General features: G+C 35.2%; 1 protein-coding gene across 2 annotated transcripts in view; it reads right to left on the bottom strand.

Moving 5' to 3' along the window:
• LOC150101957 (protein shifted-like) overlaps positions 1-17860 on the bottom strand; it is a 104578-nt gene that overhangs the window by 73293 nt on the left and 13425 nt on the right. For both annotated transcript variants that reach the window (XM_090400024.1, XM_090400025.1), the window contains exon 2: positions 6738-6877. In XM_090400024.1, the coding sequence (XP_090256150.1) occupies positions 6738-6877 (140 nt within the window). The remainder of the gene's footprint in view (positions 1-6737; positions 6878-17860) is intronic.

The following is a 17860-nucleotide window of genomic DNA, read 5'->3' as shown; positions in this document are numbered from 1 at the left end:
TCCTCCGTTAAAAAAAAAAATAAAAAAAATAAAATAAAATAATTGAATTTTTTCCCCTCCTCACAAAGCGGACAAACCTGCTTCAGTACAATGTACCATGTATGATAATTCTAAATAATACATATAGTTAACTTTACGTTATCACCATCTTTAGAAAAAGACAATGAAAAATTCCGGAGAAACTAGAAGTCAACTTTTACATCTCAAAGGCATCTTACGATCTGCTGCTTTATCAACGGCATAGTTTCTGTTAGCTATTCCCTTGCAAAGGAACAACAATTAGAAAGAAGCTTTTTTTTTCTTTTTCTTTTTTAATGTACATGGATAGTATAACAATGTAACAGTTCTGTGTGCATGTGGGTGGGTATCAATGCATTTATCTACACGATTCTCGTCTAACCAATCGTTTTTTTTTTTTTTTTTTTTTTTTTTTTTTTTTTTTTTTTTTTACATTTCTTTTTATATTCTTTCTAAAATTATGATAATCGCGCTATTTCCTACCTTTTTTTTTATCCTTGAAATTTCTTGAAACAGATTTATCAGTGATCTGAGATAATATTTAGATCACTAGATAAATCTACCCATTTCGAAATTTCACTTCCTGTTTTTCTAATTGAACCTCCTATTTTATGTCTTATTCACTATCAAAGAGTTTGGTTTTCTCTTTCATTCCACATGTCCATTTCTTCCCCCTCCATTTCTTCTTAGCAATTTCCAAATCATCCTTATTATAGAATACGGTTCTCAGATAAGAGATGAATGGCGTCTTTTAAAATCTTGAATTCTCAGAATTACTAAGAATAAAGTAATTGGATTAATCATTAAATCTTCTAACATCCGTACTTCAATTATGAAAAGTTTTCGCCGCTCAACCCGGTGATTTTCATTAGTTACTATTATGGATTTGTGTACTAATGCACTATCCCCAGAAATATCCTCTGTGTTGTAAGTCGAATGATTCCCCAAAACTTAGCGTTTAACTGCAGATAAATGTTATCTTTAAAAGTTTGGTGAACCCTTAAAATTGACATTCTGAAAGGGCATTCTAAAGTTCTTAGTCAACCATTTTCTGAGTTCTGATTTTTTCATTTTTCAAAAACATCGCAATCTCTGACTTCGAGAGATCCGATGAAATCAAGAGGTCCATTCTTAGTCGCGCCAACAACTAATCGAAATGGCTGCTGACAATGAGGCCATTACTTCAGCTGTGCACAGCGACCCACTCTAGCTTCTACAGATATAGTTCTACATAAATTTTATTTACTGCTGTGTCCTTTTCTGACTTCACTAGTGGAAAGTATCTGAATGTTTATGTATGATATGAAAAATATGATATTTTTAATGCAGGGGTTTTCAAACTGGAACACTGTGGCCCTGAGAGAGATTTATGAAGTTTCTATGAAATTTGGCACGCATTATTTTAAAAATTCACAACTTTATCATGAAGAAATTCATACACTAAGGAGTAATTTAGGTAGATATTTATGAAGTTTCTATGAAATTTGCACGCATTTGTTTTTCTTCACAATTTGATATTGGAGAAATTTAGACCTTTTACAGTTATTTGAGTAATAAATTAGCAACCAAATTTTTTCCTTCCAATTTTGTATTGCTTTTAATTTGGTTCGTAAGCCGAAACTGAAGGTGACTTACTAGCACACGTTTGAAGTCTTAACAAACAAGCTAAACAGAAGGGAAAAAAAATATACAGATTGTGCACTCTGAAACGAATATGAAGCTAAAATATGGCTCACTTACTAGGACTACATCAGTGCCTGCACGATCTTAGTTTGTCTGAGAGGTATATAAGCACAGGCAGTAATGCTATGTATAATACTGAATTTTAGTTTTTGTATTACTAACAATCCTTGTTGCTCATATATAGTCACTCCCTTGCGAACTCGAGGATAGAACAGTACTGAAAAAATACATGATAATAATAATTCAAACATGGTTTCCAGAGTTAAGTTTGCAACTCCTATATTCTTCGACACCGGTTTTTAAAAATAAAATTATTGGTGGATGTGAACAGTGTTCTCTCGAAGCTGTAGGTGCGTGGCCGCACACACGTATCCACACACTAAAATGTGTGCGGATTTGTCATCCTCGCGAGTGGTCAGGGAACAAAACTAATAATAATAAAATCATCAGTTCTCCTTCTTAATGAAAAAAAAAAATGCATTGAAATTACGCCAATTATCCAGATACTATAGGAATTACTTTGTAATCTGTTCAAAAATAGGTTATGTTTTAATGCTAAATACAAAAAAATACCCAATGCAAAAAATTGCCGTATGAGTTCCGTTAAATATACCTCTCAGACAAACTAAGATCGTGCAGGCACTGATGTAATCCTCGTAAGTGAGCAATATTTTAGCTTTGTGTTTTTGTTCAAAATGGAATAACTCAAAAACGAATGAACCCATTTTGATAAAAATTAATATTTAAGACTTCGAAGATCGTAGAGGAATTTTAAATTTTCTTAAAATAAGACCATAATACCCACGACTTTACATGAAGACCAAAATTAAAAGCAACGCGTAACTTCTCTGTGTGAATGATGGTTCGCGCAGTGGAGTTACCCTTGGCCGCAGGTGCATTTAATTGCTCCATGGAGGATATTAATTGCATCTGATGAACTTAAATGACATGACTTTGTCTGTTGCCTTTGGTTTATTTTATTTTTTATTTAATGACTCCCCACCTAAGAAAAGTTTTGAATATACAGTACATTAGTACCATGGGTGGACTGTTTTATTTTATTTTATTTTTTTTTTTACCTAATCCGAAAATCCTGCTCTCGAGAGCAAACCCGAAACGTTTTTAAGCCGCTCCAGGCCTCCAATAAGCGGAGAGGTGGTCTCGCACCGAACGACGAAATCCATCTCCGACCTAAAGACAATCACAATCATCCAGGCTCAAGGCGGGTTTCGAACACGCAGCCTGTTATATGAAGAAAGGGGGGGAATACGCTAATCAATCGGCCAAATAGACCGTTTTGGCTAGTTTTTCTGCACCCAATGTGCAGTAGGAATTATATTTTTAAGAACGTATGCTTGGCTATAAGGAAATAAGAGTATTTTCATTCTATATGCAGAAAACGGCATGGTTTAAACCAAATTAATATTATATAAATAGCAGTAACCTCGCTTGGATATATACCCTTGCAAAATGATCATTCAGATCTGTCACCATCAGTACTCATTAAGCTTATTCTTCTCTTACTTGACGAAAGAACGAAAAAACTGGGATTTCCTTTCGCCTGCTTGACTAGATTCTTCTCGTAATCTGATTTTGCCTTCCTTACCACGCTGGTCACCTTCCTTGCCTGGCCTTTGTACTGTTCATGAGTTTGCTGGTAATCTTTCTCCTTATATACCCTCCACAGCATTTTATTTTTCTGCAGCTCATGCTTAATGATATTACTCATCCATCTAAATCCTACCTGATTAACCCTCCTTACCTTAGGTATACAATTTAATATTGCTTCCTCTAGATGACCCTTAACTATCTCCGAAGCGCTACTAATATCCTTCCCTTGCAGGGTTTTATGTCATAGCACAGAATCAAGCTTCCTCTTAAGCATGTCATAACTGCCTGTCTTGTAGTTCCACATATACCCATTCTTGACAGAATATTCTTCATGTTTCACAATCTCCCAAGTCAATGCATGGTCACTTTCTCCAATCGAAGGCAATGTGGCCACCTTGGTTATGGATAGTTCACTCGATCCTATGACTAGGTCCGAGTCCCTTCTATCACATGCTGCCTAAAGTAAGTATCTCTTAGTAGGTGTATGAATTCGATTTCCTTCCTGTCATTTGATCTCTCTTTCTTCCAGTCTATATGTCCATAATTGAAGTTCCCTATCGACGTGCAATCATTGCAATAATTGTACTAGTTTACCGGTGCATGTCTTCCAGTTCAACCCTGGAACCCGCAGGCCTATAGCCAACAATCAACGTATATTTTGTCTTACTGGCTTTGATTTTACACTAGACTGCTTCAAATGAACATCACCCTCCCGCTTATCTCCTATTCTTTTTGGCTACAATTCATCTGCTATCATGAGCAGTACCTTCCCCCTGTTCACGGACAATTCACCGCAGAAAATTCATCGAATGAACAAATCATCGCGGGGACAGTTTATCGTAGGACAAATTCATCGCCAAACTATTGATAGCTGAAAAAATTCGCTGAAAATATTGTCCACTAGAAAATTAAAACGATATAGAATTGATACCGATGTATAAAAAGTAAATGCAGTGCAAGATAAATTTTTCAAAATATAATTTTATTATTATCTATGTATTAGTCCACGCGGTTAGCCAAGAGGCTGGTTGCTTCACAACCATATGCCTGGGAAAGGAGTGTCCTGGGTTCGATTCTCGTCGCTGACATAGCAAGTTAGGGTTTTGGGCGAGGACTGCAGGGTTTTTCTCCCCAGTTTATGTGGGGTTTTTCCTCCTGCAAGCAATCAAACTAGGACTGAGAACATAACGCTTCTACCGACATAGGACCAACCACCTTATCCTCTTATAACGGTTGCGGTTATAATTTTGCAAATATTAATATTCCATCAACAGAATCTGTAGTATCAAAGTAAGAAAGAATATTTATACCATTTTTAGACGAAACAGAAATGAGGAAACTCAACAATCAATAAAATATTACTTTCACTGTATAAGAATAAAAAATATATATATGAAAATCTAAATAAATAATACATAGATCTATTCCATTTTTACCTCTACAGTGTCGAGAGATTCCATTCCTTATAACTGCAACCGCTATGCGAGGATAAGGTGGTTGGCCCTATGCTTCCCAGTGTATCCTATGTCTGTAGAAGCGTTACATTCTCAAGGCCAGTTTGCCTGCTTACGGGAGGGAAAACCCCACATAAACTGGGAAGAAAAACCCTGCAGTCCTCGCCCAAGACCCTAACTTGGCTATGTCTGAGAAAGATCCTAAGCTCCTCACGTCAGCGACATGAAGCGAACCCAGGACACTCCTTTCCCACCCATATGTAACCACCATTTGGCTAACCGCGCGGACTAATACATAGATACATGATAAAATTTTATTTTGTGAAATTTATCTTGCATTGCATTTACTTTTAATATATCAGTATCATTTCAATTTTCTAGCAATAACATTTTCAGCGAATTTTTTCCGAATTCAATAGTTCGCGCGATGTTTTGTGTGATGAATTTTCCCTGCGATGAATTGTACCGCGATCAATGTGTCCGGACACGCCATCCTACCTTCTCTATCTCCCTGAAAATACTAAACCCTTCACATTTTATCCTTGTAACTACATCATCTGTTGTTAGCCAAGTCTCACTACTGCCTATAACTTTTGGCACGGTTACAGTAATCAATGCCTAAAGCCTTGTGTTCCTGATACTTTTTTGCATTAGTATATAGAAACTGCAGCATCCCTTTAGGACCCCAATGACCGTTACATCCTGAATTAAGTACCCTATTCAATACTTTTGCTTGAGTGACTAGATTCCGCCCATGGTCATTCTCACGCTCGCTCGCCTCACACACACTCAACTGCTTCCACCTACTTGCTTAAATTTTCCTGAATTTACGCTTCAGATGAAAACAGCGTCTCATACTGATGAAATATCGGATTAAGCCAAGTGTGCACTGCCTGGAGTGCTTATAACACAGAAGTGTATAAAGACGAGTTCAGTAAGTCATTCCATTAGTCACGCACACAAGCACACACACACACACACGGGCATAATGACGAAGTAAAGAAAACAACGTTAAACAAAATCATAATTGTAATCAATTAATAATACGTGAAATCGGGGCAGGATTGCACTTTCTTTTTTATTGTTTATTAAGAAATCAATACAACTCTTGCAGTAGATATTCGGTAAACTTACGATCACTTTCGAAACTTTGTAAGCTCTCAATCCCATCAAAGTGTCGATCGAAACGCAAGCGCTGTTTGTTTGTTTGTTTGGTGTAAACCAACAATGGATACTTATAATTTATTTCAATTGTCAAGAAATTCAGTTCATATTTACGATAAGTAAAGCTTTAAATCTGTCTTGTAATATGGTACATATGCAAACCCGCATCTTCACTCCATTTTCCTGTTTTACAAAGTTAAAAACTAACTACGGTCTGATAGCTATAAGTAATGAAATTATCTTTGGCTAGCTAAAAACTAGCTATTTATTTTTTAAAAAATATTTCCTATATAAGTTAATTTTCCTTAAAGTGTCCATGACATCTGTTTCAAAATACCCAACTGTATTTTACATTAGTTTTGTCGCTCTAAAATCGAGTTTGGCATTAATACTATCGAAAGTAGTATATCTAGTCATACATTATTTTAAGCGGTATGTGCAAGTACTGAGACGTTAAAATATGATAATCTTGCATCTAAAGAAGATGCTTAATTGTTTGTAATTGTAAATTTAAATTTAAACATTCCAAACATTAAATGGATAAGAATCCTATATTGTTATATAGCCAGTAAGTGAAACTCAAGATCGATAACTACTCGAAGGCAATACTCCTTCTTTGCTTCGAATTGCCTTCGCCGATAGTATTTCGGCATTGAAACTCATAGATCGTAGTTATCGATCTTGAGTTTCACTTACTGGCTAAATAACAATATAGGATTCTTATCCATTTAATATCTATTCAATTGCCAGAAAACTAGCCTTTTGGCTTTTATTTTAATTCCAAACATTTACAGACTAATAACTTACCCTATTATCACCTGACTTCCACGTAAAGTTCACCGAACTGACTTCGGAGGGAATAACCGGAAGATAATTCTCAAAATTGGGATCTAGGATATATGGAAGCACGACGCCATCTACAATAGCATATATTTCCATAGGAAATCCTGCAGAAATGCAAATAAATAAATAAATAAATGAAAATGACCTTGTTTCTCCAAACTGTTCAAATATAAAAATAAGAATCACTGTACATAACGACAAACAACATAAAATGTGTTATATATCAGTATACTACTTATTTAATAATTATTTAATTAAATAGCTCGATTAATTGTGTTAATAATAAACAAAAATGCCAGTGCAGACTAGTGGTCACTTCCATGGCGCAAAATCAGAATAAAGACATTACAAGTTCGATACTAGGACTAGAGGGACTTAACAGGCCTCTTCCATTTCAAAGTTTGTCGAACTTGAACGCAGGAAACACTAATTTACACAATAGTACCAGATATGGTTCAGCTGCCTACCGAACTCCAGAAGGCGGGGCTAAAGTTTTCTGTCTTCACCCTCGAGGACATGAAAAGATTGTACAGGATTTCTTTATTTATAAAGAAAATAAAATTCGCTATTTGATTTGGGGGAAATAATAGCATACACACGGAGGTATATATAGTTTTTTTTTTAATATAAAAGCACGATTTAACTTGAAAAATGAACCAAGATATCGGAATGAATTCTCGTTCACTACGATTTTTGAGAATTCTGTAATAAGCTTTCGAAGAACGTTTTAACACATTGGATACTCTTGTTGGATTCTCCTTATAAACGATTTCTGGGCTACCTAAGCTCATGGCTCTCTCACGTGGAGCAAGGTTCCATGGCTACGCCTCTGTGTCAAATGGAGCTTTTCCAAATCAAAAAATAAAAAACGAATAAATTTTCCTCTTGAGACAGAATTCCTTCGCTTCAAATTACTCGTCATTAACACATTTTTAGACCTTTGCAAAACTTCCATGGAATTGCCTACAAAAAGTCTCGGGGAAAAAAAAAATCGGTGTTAAATGGTTGTAAACGTTTACAGTTCACATTGCAATGGTGGCTTCTCCTCTCGTGGCTTTTCACCTAAAGGTAGGTAAGTTATTGTCAGAGGAAGGGTTTTTACCTCCTAAAAAATTAGGTTTTGTTCTCCTGGAAAACAGACAAACAGGAAACACGCAATTAACAGACATAATATACTGGTTTGATAATCTTAGTTGCTGCGGTCGTAATTCCAACTACACCTCACTTATGGCTGCCTCAGCTACGATTTTCACTGAACAAGTGAAAAAATTGTAATCATCAGAAATTCAATTCTGATGTATTTCCTACATCAGAATTACAGGGTGCCATTGTGCCTACAGCACGATGGCACCCTGTATCTCTTAAACATGAAAGGGAAATGGGTCATCTAGGTTAACGCTCGGTAACTGAAGCTTTGGCCTTAAAGCAGTGTTTCCCAACGTTTTTTTTTTGGATCATGCCCCGCCTCAAAGATTTCGATGCGTCCCCTCTAGCATAATAGTCAGTCAAGTTCTGAAAAAGTATAATATAAATATGTACTTTAAATAAAAGAGGAACATAAGGTAAAACTGTTTTTAATTTGACTTTCTTCAATGAATATAAATTTTATATTACACTTTGTATATTAAAAAACATAAATCGAACTGAACTCGGGAAAATAAAATCCAAGTTAATACGATGCTTGAGTTTGATGTCTGCTGCAAAGAGTTTTTATTTGAGTACTAATTTAGTCATTTACAATCTTAAATCCCCATGGTTTGTGATATCCAGATGATTTCTTTTTTTTTCAGTAACAAGCCATTTATTGCACTGAAGCCACGTTCAACTAAATATGACGACTGGAAGAGCAACAGCATTTTTTTGCAAAACTAGTTGAATTTCGGTATTTCGTTTCTGTCTCCTCAGAAAGCCATGCTATTGTTCCTTTTATGTCGAATAAAGTTCTAATAGACTCATCATTTTGCTTTTCTGAGAGTTCTTCTCGATACTGTATTTATGTTGACTGCTGTACTAGTGATGTACAGCAGTAAACAGTCAGCTTTTTTTCTCGGAAAGTCAGGGTTGCAACAACGACAATTTATCGCCGACAATGTGAATTTTTTTGAGTATTTCGGTGATGAGGTGACGAATGCAACATCATTTTCTAATTGTCCCAAAATATTCAAATTGTCCACGTTGGGAAACCTTGCCTTAAAGGTTGACCATTCGTAAATTCTCGACTAAGGATGTAGGATTAGCGTAGTCCTATTTTTTCGAAAACCCAGAACGATGTATACGTTTCTCATACGGAATGAAGAATAAGTGAAAGTTATTCAAAGAACTTTTTCCGATAAACAGTAACATCTGATTCAGATATCTAGGGGACATTCTCCTTTTAACACAAAACCAGAAGACCACTGCCTGGCTCTGATACTATCTTTGGAACTAATGAAATATTTAATTTTCATTAGAGAGATTTTAAAAAATTAAAAAAAAAACATTTGACAACAAGGAAATAGTTGCAAGGGAAAGATAAGTAGAAAATAAAATTTGTAACGCCAAAAAAAGAGGTGGGGGGGGGGCATTTACAACTATAGTGATGACAAAAACAGTTATTATTTATGTGTCCATTTACAATTGAACATTATTATATATTTGTTACAGATTTACAAAGATCTTTATTCATTAATCATGAACATTAAAATGATATTCTCAAGTGAGAGAGAAATATCCTATTGGAATCCGCTTAAAATCGAGTCATTTCTTTTTCCCTAAATATATATATATATATATATATATATATATATAATAAAAATAAAAATAAAAAAGAGAAAAAAGAAAAAGGGGAAAATAAAAAAATAAAAGTTTTAAAAATGCACCTTACCAGATTATACAACTTTTAATGCCACTTGGTTCTCAACCAAGATGAAATTTCTTCTTTTGGAAGAACAGACTTTCAAAATTCTCTTATATACTTTTGTACTTATTCTCCTAAGTATTCTTAGGAGAATAAGTACAAATATAGTACGTTTGTACTTATTTTTCAAATATAATACATCTATAGCTACCTCTGTTACAAAGAGAAGGTGTGACAGCTGGTGTGGGTGACGTATGGCCTCCCTAGATGAGTTCTTAGCTTCCTGGATGTCTCAGATAATAATAATAATCTTTCATTCGACGATAGGCATGCAGAAATGCACTCAATCGATTTCAAAAACTTAGGACTAAAAATGTTTCATCTATTCAATTTAGGGAGTTATTTATTTATAAAACATGTGTTTATTTCACAAATAAATAGATTTTATTTGTGCGTGTTTTTTTTTTTTATTACTGTTTCAAATTGCATTGTATTGTTCTTATTAGTATCGTCACTAAAACTTTTCTGCAAGTGTGCTGAAAAATAATTCTACACTGTTTTGTTGTTGTAGTTAATTTTGGGATTTTTTTTTTTTTTTTTTTTAATTTGGTGCTTGCAGCAGCTTCTCCACTTTCCCAGTCTTAGAGTAGGCCTTGTTTCTTATTTAAAAATTAAAAGTATCTTTCTATACACTTACTTAAAGTATATACACAAAGCAAAGTTGTATATACTATGAAAACATCGCGAACGTCAAATAAAAATAACATTTACGCTATATATTTAAAGTGCTTTGTTACTGTAGTTATATCAAAATAACAGTTTGGTTTCTTGACCTCTGTATAGTTTTTGTCTTGTATCTATCTACGCAACAGTCACATTTAAACGTCTGTCTATCATCAAAGTAACTAAATAACTCGCAAGGGATTAAAGTGACGACATAATGGAAAGAAAACTGCTGAGCAAATCCGTATGTAAACAGATAGCAGCGCCTCTTCCGTTACAGTAGACAAAGAAAATAACTTTTAAATCCTACTAGCGGAGAATATTATCAGCGTTATCTAACTTAGATTAGCTTCCCAAAACATTCCATTCTCAAGCAGAACGTTGGTCACATCATTAAAGTGAGAAAGAGAAAGAAATAATTTGAGTAACTTAAAATTAATATAACTTAAAACATCATGCATACCAATTTCACAAGAATGTGTTTTATCTCATTACAGTACTTGAAATGCTACAAAAAAAAATAAATAAAATAAAAATAAATAAAATAAATAATAAAAATATATATACAGTCATACCCCGACTTACGCGAATCTGGAGTTACGCGGTTTCTTATATGTACGTATTCCCGTCCCGTTTCACGCCTCCCCACTAGTCGTATTTTTCAGGCGCCGGCCGCATTCGCCAGTGTCGCACATGATGTGAACAAGCACTGACGTGTTTCGCGCGGTCTCCATTCATACACGATTTTTATTTTTATAGTCTACATACCTTGCGATTGTTTAATGTTATGTTCTTGATAAAAAATTTTATCACAAAAAATAATAATGTCATCCAAAAGAAGCAAGTCCGATTTTTCTACTGCTAGCAAGAAAAGAAAAACATTCACTTTGGAAACAAAACTCAACATTATTCAGGATTTTGAAGGCGGAATGAAAATTGGTGAGCTAGCAAAGAAGTTCGATCTACAGGAATCCACAATAAGAACAATCATTAAAGAAAGGTTTACAGATTTTGGAGGACATAGATTCTAACGAGGAACGAATTGTAGTCACAAGGCAAGGAATAAAAAAATCATTGGATTGCTATGAAGAAATTTTGCGTGACAAGAAAAAGACATTATGCCGTCAGACGAATCTATTAGATTTTATGAAACCATCGAAATAACTTTCTTTTTTTTATGTACGAAAAACTACAATTATGATTATATTTCTTAAAAAATATAAGTGTTTTTGTAAACCTCTGGTCCCAATTGTATGTTTGTATATATAAATTACATGCAAAATTATACCCCGAGTTACGCGAATTCGACTTACGCGCTTTTTGTTGGTCCCACCTACCGCGTAATTTCGGAGTTTTACTGTATATAAAAATTCATTATTGAGTTGAAGTAATTTTAAAAGACATACGAGATATTTGTTATTATATTCGCAATGCAAGCTCTTTTCAGTCCGAAACGCTATTTAACAATTTGAATTCAGAATCAAAAACTAATTAATTAAAATAAAATAAAATAAATTCAGCTTATGAATATCTATTCACTCACCATAGGCCATAAAAAGAACCTGAACCTCGCATGCTTCCAGGAGGCATGCGAGGTTCAGGTTCTTTTTACTTACTAGCTTGCATGTTTCCATCAATATTTCTCAAACTTTGAATTATCACGTTCCACCAGTCTGTCTTCATGCGTAAAACAAACCAGATACGAGTTTTGCTCAGCCAGCGCTGTATATTGTTGACTGTTTCCTCATTTCCATGGAATTCCAGGTGACCGTGTCTGAGCACAATATTCCAAATGTGGTATACCAAGGCCTGTTAAAGTGGAAGAATAAGTTCCTTATTCGTATACTTTTTTTTTTTTCAGAACTACAGTTATCCGATGTGATGTCTCAATAATAATGTGGCATATAAAGTTTAATTGACTGTCCACAACTAAACCTGGGTCTCTAGCCCCAGCAAGCACTTGCAGCAAATTTTCATTAATATAATAGTCTGCAATGCCTTCATTCCAAAACGCATAACCCTGCATGTAGCATTAAATTGGCACTCATTAGCATATGCCTATAAAATCAAGCTGTTCAAGTCAGTAGTCTGCAAGGATATGTTCCTTATCACCAGACTTTTCATCATCCGCATATACTGAATGTTTCCCTCCAAATTATCCATACTATCATTAATATACAAGTTCGCCATGAATGGTCCAAGGAGAGATGTCAGTCGAATCCCACTAGCCACCCTCATTCTCTTTGATTCAGCTCCTCCATAAACTCTTCGATACCTGTCCAGCCACTTTCCAATTCATGCCACAACCAATATTGCATAAAAGATTGTATAATAACTTCCTATGTGGAATCTGTTCAAAAACCTTGGCAAAATCTAAAAGAATCGTGGTATATATGCGCCTTATTCAACTCCACTGTCACTATTGAAAAACCTCAGCAAATTGTTAAAACAAGACCTACTTTTAACAAAGTCATGCTGGCTCTATAAAGACCCAACTGTTATCCATCCGCCTCTGGATCGATTTTCCGGCTTCTCTAATACTGTACTTAATTCTATCTTTTCATCTAGATCCATCTCATCTTCCGGAAAAATAAAAGGTCTGTCAAAAAGAAGAAGAATGCATACCTTAACAAAGGGATTAATTAACCACTTCCATTTCAGTGCACATTCAGCACTTTCCTATTGTCTGTGTATTTACTAAGTTTGTTGCCTACCATGATCGTTTTTCTCTTTGCAAGAATTCCTTTAGTTCAAACTTCTTTTCACTTTCGTTATCATGGTTATCACTCTACTGACTTGTTTTTTGTACCTTTTATGACTGCTCATAACAGTTCACATGATACAGGGATACAGGCTCCATAACATTTTCTTTTTTATGTGTGTCATGCTTTGTCTGAATGAGCAGTGGTCAAATGTTGTTTGCAGGAAGTTATAACTGGCTGCATTTTCAGAATCAATTTCACTCCTCTGCGATTAATCCCCCTGATTCTGGAAATGTAGCCAGTTATAACTTCCTTCAAATAACATTTGATCACTTTCCAGTAAAAGTTTCTCTGCCGTTTCGTTTTTCATACAATGGTACAATCGTAAGCTACCTTCACAGTTTATCATAATCATCTGCCTTATAATTCCACGTGCTCCTTTTTACTCAGAATTCATATGCATTGTCACTTTAATTGAGGAATTCTCTCAGTAAATCTATAAATTATCTTTTCTTTCTCTTGCATGCTTTCTTCTCCCTCTGGTCTATATCCCCTAGTTGAAATCACCCATAACGATAGCCCTTCTGGGTATCCATAAGAGTAAATCTGCATGTACAGTTATGCCACGCGGAGATGGGAAGAATAAAAATCAAAGACACACACACACACTTTCGTTAATTGTTAAATGATTTTAAATGTCAAGGAAATTAGTAATATTTATTCATTTTAGTCCTAGTTATGTGTACTGTTAGAATTGTAAACTATGAAGATAACCAAAGCATTTTAGTTGTTTATCGTCCAGTCTAACGATAAACAGTGCTCGATCTCAAACTCCACGAGTACGAATCCAAATTTGGATTCGGATTCGTCGAATTTGAGATCGAGTATCAAGTTCGACTGAAAATTTACACTCGCCGAGTACGACTACTCGGCGAGTGTAAATGTACGACTACTCGGCAAAACCCCAGTTGAGAGTCGCCTAATCTAACGATGGCAAGAATTGACAGCTTATTTGTAACTGGAATTAAAGTAGCACTTTGGTATCCTAAAAATATCATCACGAAAGCCAATTTGGGAGGTAAAGTTCTGTAAGGACCGCGAATTATTATCATCACCTCTGACGTGTCTAGTTCTATAATTCTTGAAGTCGCCTGTTCTTTTACTATTAGACTCGCTAAGAAATTTCCGGATATGATTTTAAACGAGTACTTTTTGGCTAATGGTGTTCATAGAATATTGGAAGGTGTGAGAAATATAAACTAACACATCGAATTTTTTATAAAACCAATAACCCGTGTGTGAATAATTTTCTTCATTCACTGGTTTTAGTCAAGTAGTAAAATCTTGTTTTTCTCCTTTTATTCAAATAGTAAAATTTCATTTATTATTAAAAACCTGAAACACTACATGACATTAACAAGGAATTATTTCAACATCACCTATCGAAACAACAGAGACACATATCGTAGAACACGACCTACAACAACTCTACATCCTCACCCCCTTCAACAACTCATACGGTTCTTTTGTGAGATCACATCAGATACCCATGCAACTCAACAACCTACCAAGAAATTTAAAACACGTAGATAACTAAAGAACATTAAAAATCGAACTCTGGAAAATATACCAACAAAGTTAAGATACCATTAACACTAATATACACATCACAAATCACTAGCATCCAATGCCTACATCCCATGCATAAACAGTAGCAAATCCCACTCTCTTCATAAAAGCTAACCCAAGCTTCGAAGTAGGTGGGATTAACTTGCCTTACTAATCTACAAGTAATCCCTACAAACAAATGCAGAAATTTGTTTGTATAATCACTCTTTCTCATACTTTGAAAAAAAAAATATACAAACTTTTTTGTATATTTTTTTTTTTCAATCTTCATTGTTAATATTAGAAAGAACATGTGTTGTAAATACTGTACATAATATAAAGGCAAAAAAGTATTATTAAAAATTTTAATTGAAATCCAATGTAGAAAATGCAGCACTTAGTGCTGAACTCTGTAAAATTATAAGGTGCAATGTCACATAAGATGTTTATTGCATGTATAAATATTTTAGCAATCAATAAATTATAAATTCTATTCTATTCTATTATACACATACCAGCCACTGAATTAGAAAGTTTTATTTAACAGTGTTGGATCTCCTTTCGCCCGAATTACAGCACATATGTGCTTTGGCATAGATTCCACAAGGTGTTGGATTGCATCTACGTCTACAATATACAAGCCGTTCACCAGACAGTCCTTTAACTGGCTCAGATTTAACGGAAGAGGACTTGGCTTCCGGATCTCGTTTTCTAACATGCCCCCATACATTCTCAAAGGCGTTCAAATCCGAACCAGTAAAGATGGTGAAAGTTGCAGTCATGCTCGCTGAACCACTGCTAAACAATTCTTGCGCGATGAACAGTATCATGACTTTACGATCATTATGAACAGTATCGTTTCATGGATGAAACGATACTGTTCATGTATCCACGAAACGACTGTCACCTACGATAAAAAGTGAACATTACAGAATGGACTTGATCAGCAACAATGTTCAGATAGAAAACCCGACCTTCCAGCAATATCAGGGGACCTTTTCCATACCAACAGAACATACACCACACCATGACACCATTTCCAGGACCTTGAGTTGTATTCACAAGGCAAGCTGGGTTCATTGCTTCATGAAGTTCTCGCCAAACTCTCTGCCTACCGTTGGTACAGAACAAGGTGTATCGTGACTCGTCAGACCACATGACTTTTATTAAGTCTTCCAGTGTCCAGTCAGGGTGTTCCTGACAGTACTGTAGACGAACTTTCCGGTTCTTCGCAGAAATCAGTGGTTTCTGTATAGGCATGCGATAGCCAGAACCGATCCTCTTTGATTCTTTGCGCATAGTTCGGTGACATATGGGTCGGAACAGCCTTCATTAAATACTTCGGTGAATTGCTGCATAACTAGAAGTTCTGTTTGTCCGTAGAAGCCTTCTCAGACGACGACAATCTCGTTCCTGATAGACTGTCCTAGGACCATAGTTACGCCTCTTAGACAAGCAGTACAAGTTATTTCCCCCTCATTAAACATCTGGAATATCTTACCTTTCGAGAAACAAGTCAAAGTTGCTGTTTATAAAATCGTGGCTGCAGCCAGACGGGGATCCACAATAAGTCCTTTATCGAACTACGAAAGAATCTTTGCTTTTTCCATTGTGATCAACACTATGGACGATTACTGACAGCACCTTTCTTAAGTAGTCATCTAGAACATAGGGTGAAGCACGTGGCAAGTATTTTGCATATATGCTGAGTAAATGACGTTTACAAATATCTGCATAAAGGTTTCTAATTCAGTGGTGAATATGTGTATGTAGGCACTTCTAGGGATTCGGAGACTCATCGAGGAAGAGCCATGGAAGATGTAATTCCTAGACACCTATCATATCATTCGCTAAAATATTCTCCAATGACGCACTTACAGTGTCACTGGGAGCTTATTCTATTCACCACCAAATGCCACGAAAAGAACTTGAACTTCACATTCTTCCTGACCACACCCTTACTCAGATTTCAGGGATGAACACGGTTCTTTCCCCACCACCTAACATGAGCGGCAAAAATCCCCTATATCTCAAACTCTGAAAACCACACTCCTTCAGTCTTGTTTTTATAAGCAGAATTTATTTGTTAATGCTAGAGTAGGTTTTTTTATTTATTGTTTTTCTAACGGAATGAATCTTACATTGATTTGGGATTTGATAGTCAGTATGTAAGACAGGAAGTAGACTTGTTCCTTCCTCTTTGAATAACTGTATACAAAATACTCCGAAAAGTTTACCAATTGGAGAATGATATATGAAATGTAATTAGTCAGCATTTAAAAAAAAATAAAAAGGTAAATTTCATGTGCAGTCGCTTTTATAAGATGGGGAAATATCGAGTACAGAGCCCTCCCTTGATGAGTCCTTGGATTCCTTGGAGGTGTCACGTAGTAATAATAAAAAAGGAACAAGTTGAATTTCGTGTTTGATGTATAATATTGAGAAGGCTTTCCTTGTTTGTTTTGGATTACATCTGCTCGTCTACCAGGAGCGTTAGAGTATCATGGCTCTTTTATTTCGCTCCTTTCAGTATTCTTTTTGGTAATACAAACTGTCTTCCTCGTCGTCTTCTTGTTTTAAGACCACGGTTAAACCATTGAACTTGTGAAGGCCAATCAAAGGATCAAAAAATCTGCTTTACTTTCATTTGTCAAAAATTATTTAAATATCTCATTTTTTTAAATCAATAATTATAATTACATGTATTGTAACTGTCGTGTCATGTTGTGCCATTATTTTACATTGTGGTAAAACTACATTTTTCATGTAATACTATTCATAATTAAATTCGTTCCCTATTCACTTCGGACAGCTAGGAGTCTTCTGCTTTGATCACTTTTGGGCTTTTAAGACTCATGATGCCAGTTTGATTTATGTAACCTTAATTCACTAGGACAAGGTGGCTAGTCTTATATCCATTGGAATATTTTGTCTATAAATTGAATGTGTTTTTCTGACCAATTTGCTTTGCACAATTGAAAAACCTTGAGGACTGCGAACTCATCTTTAGCTGAAAACCCCTGAAAGATTCTTCAAATACTGTACCACAAGAAATTTGAACTAGCTCTTTTCAACGGACATCGTTACTATGGCTAACTGGCTTTGTTGCGGATTTAATTGTATTTATAACATACATACAGATAAGTATTTCAGTGTGCTGGTTTTCCATTTATGGTTGAGATATGGTATTTGTCATATTTTCACATCGGACAGGAATA

This window comes from Typopeltis vanoorti, chromosome 11, assembly GCF_054136105.1.
Source record: "Typopeltis vanoorti isolate ZY-2024b chromosome 11, IOZ_Tvanoo_1.0, whole genome shotgun sequence".
Lineage (NCBI taxonomy): Eukaryota > Metazoa > Arthropoda > Arachnida > Uropygi > Thelyphonidae > Typopeltis > Typopeltis vanoorti.
The sequence above is the reverse complement of the archived record's forward strand: the minus strand, read 5'-3'. Positions and strand labels throughout refer to the sequence as shown.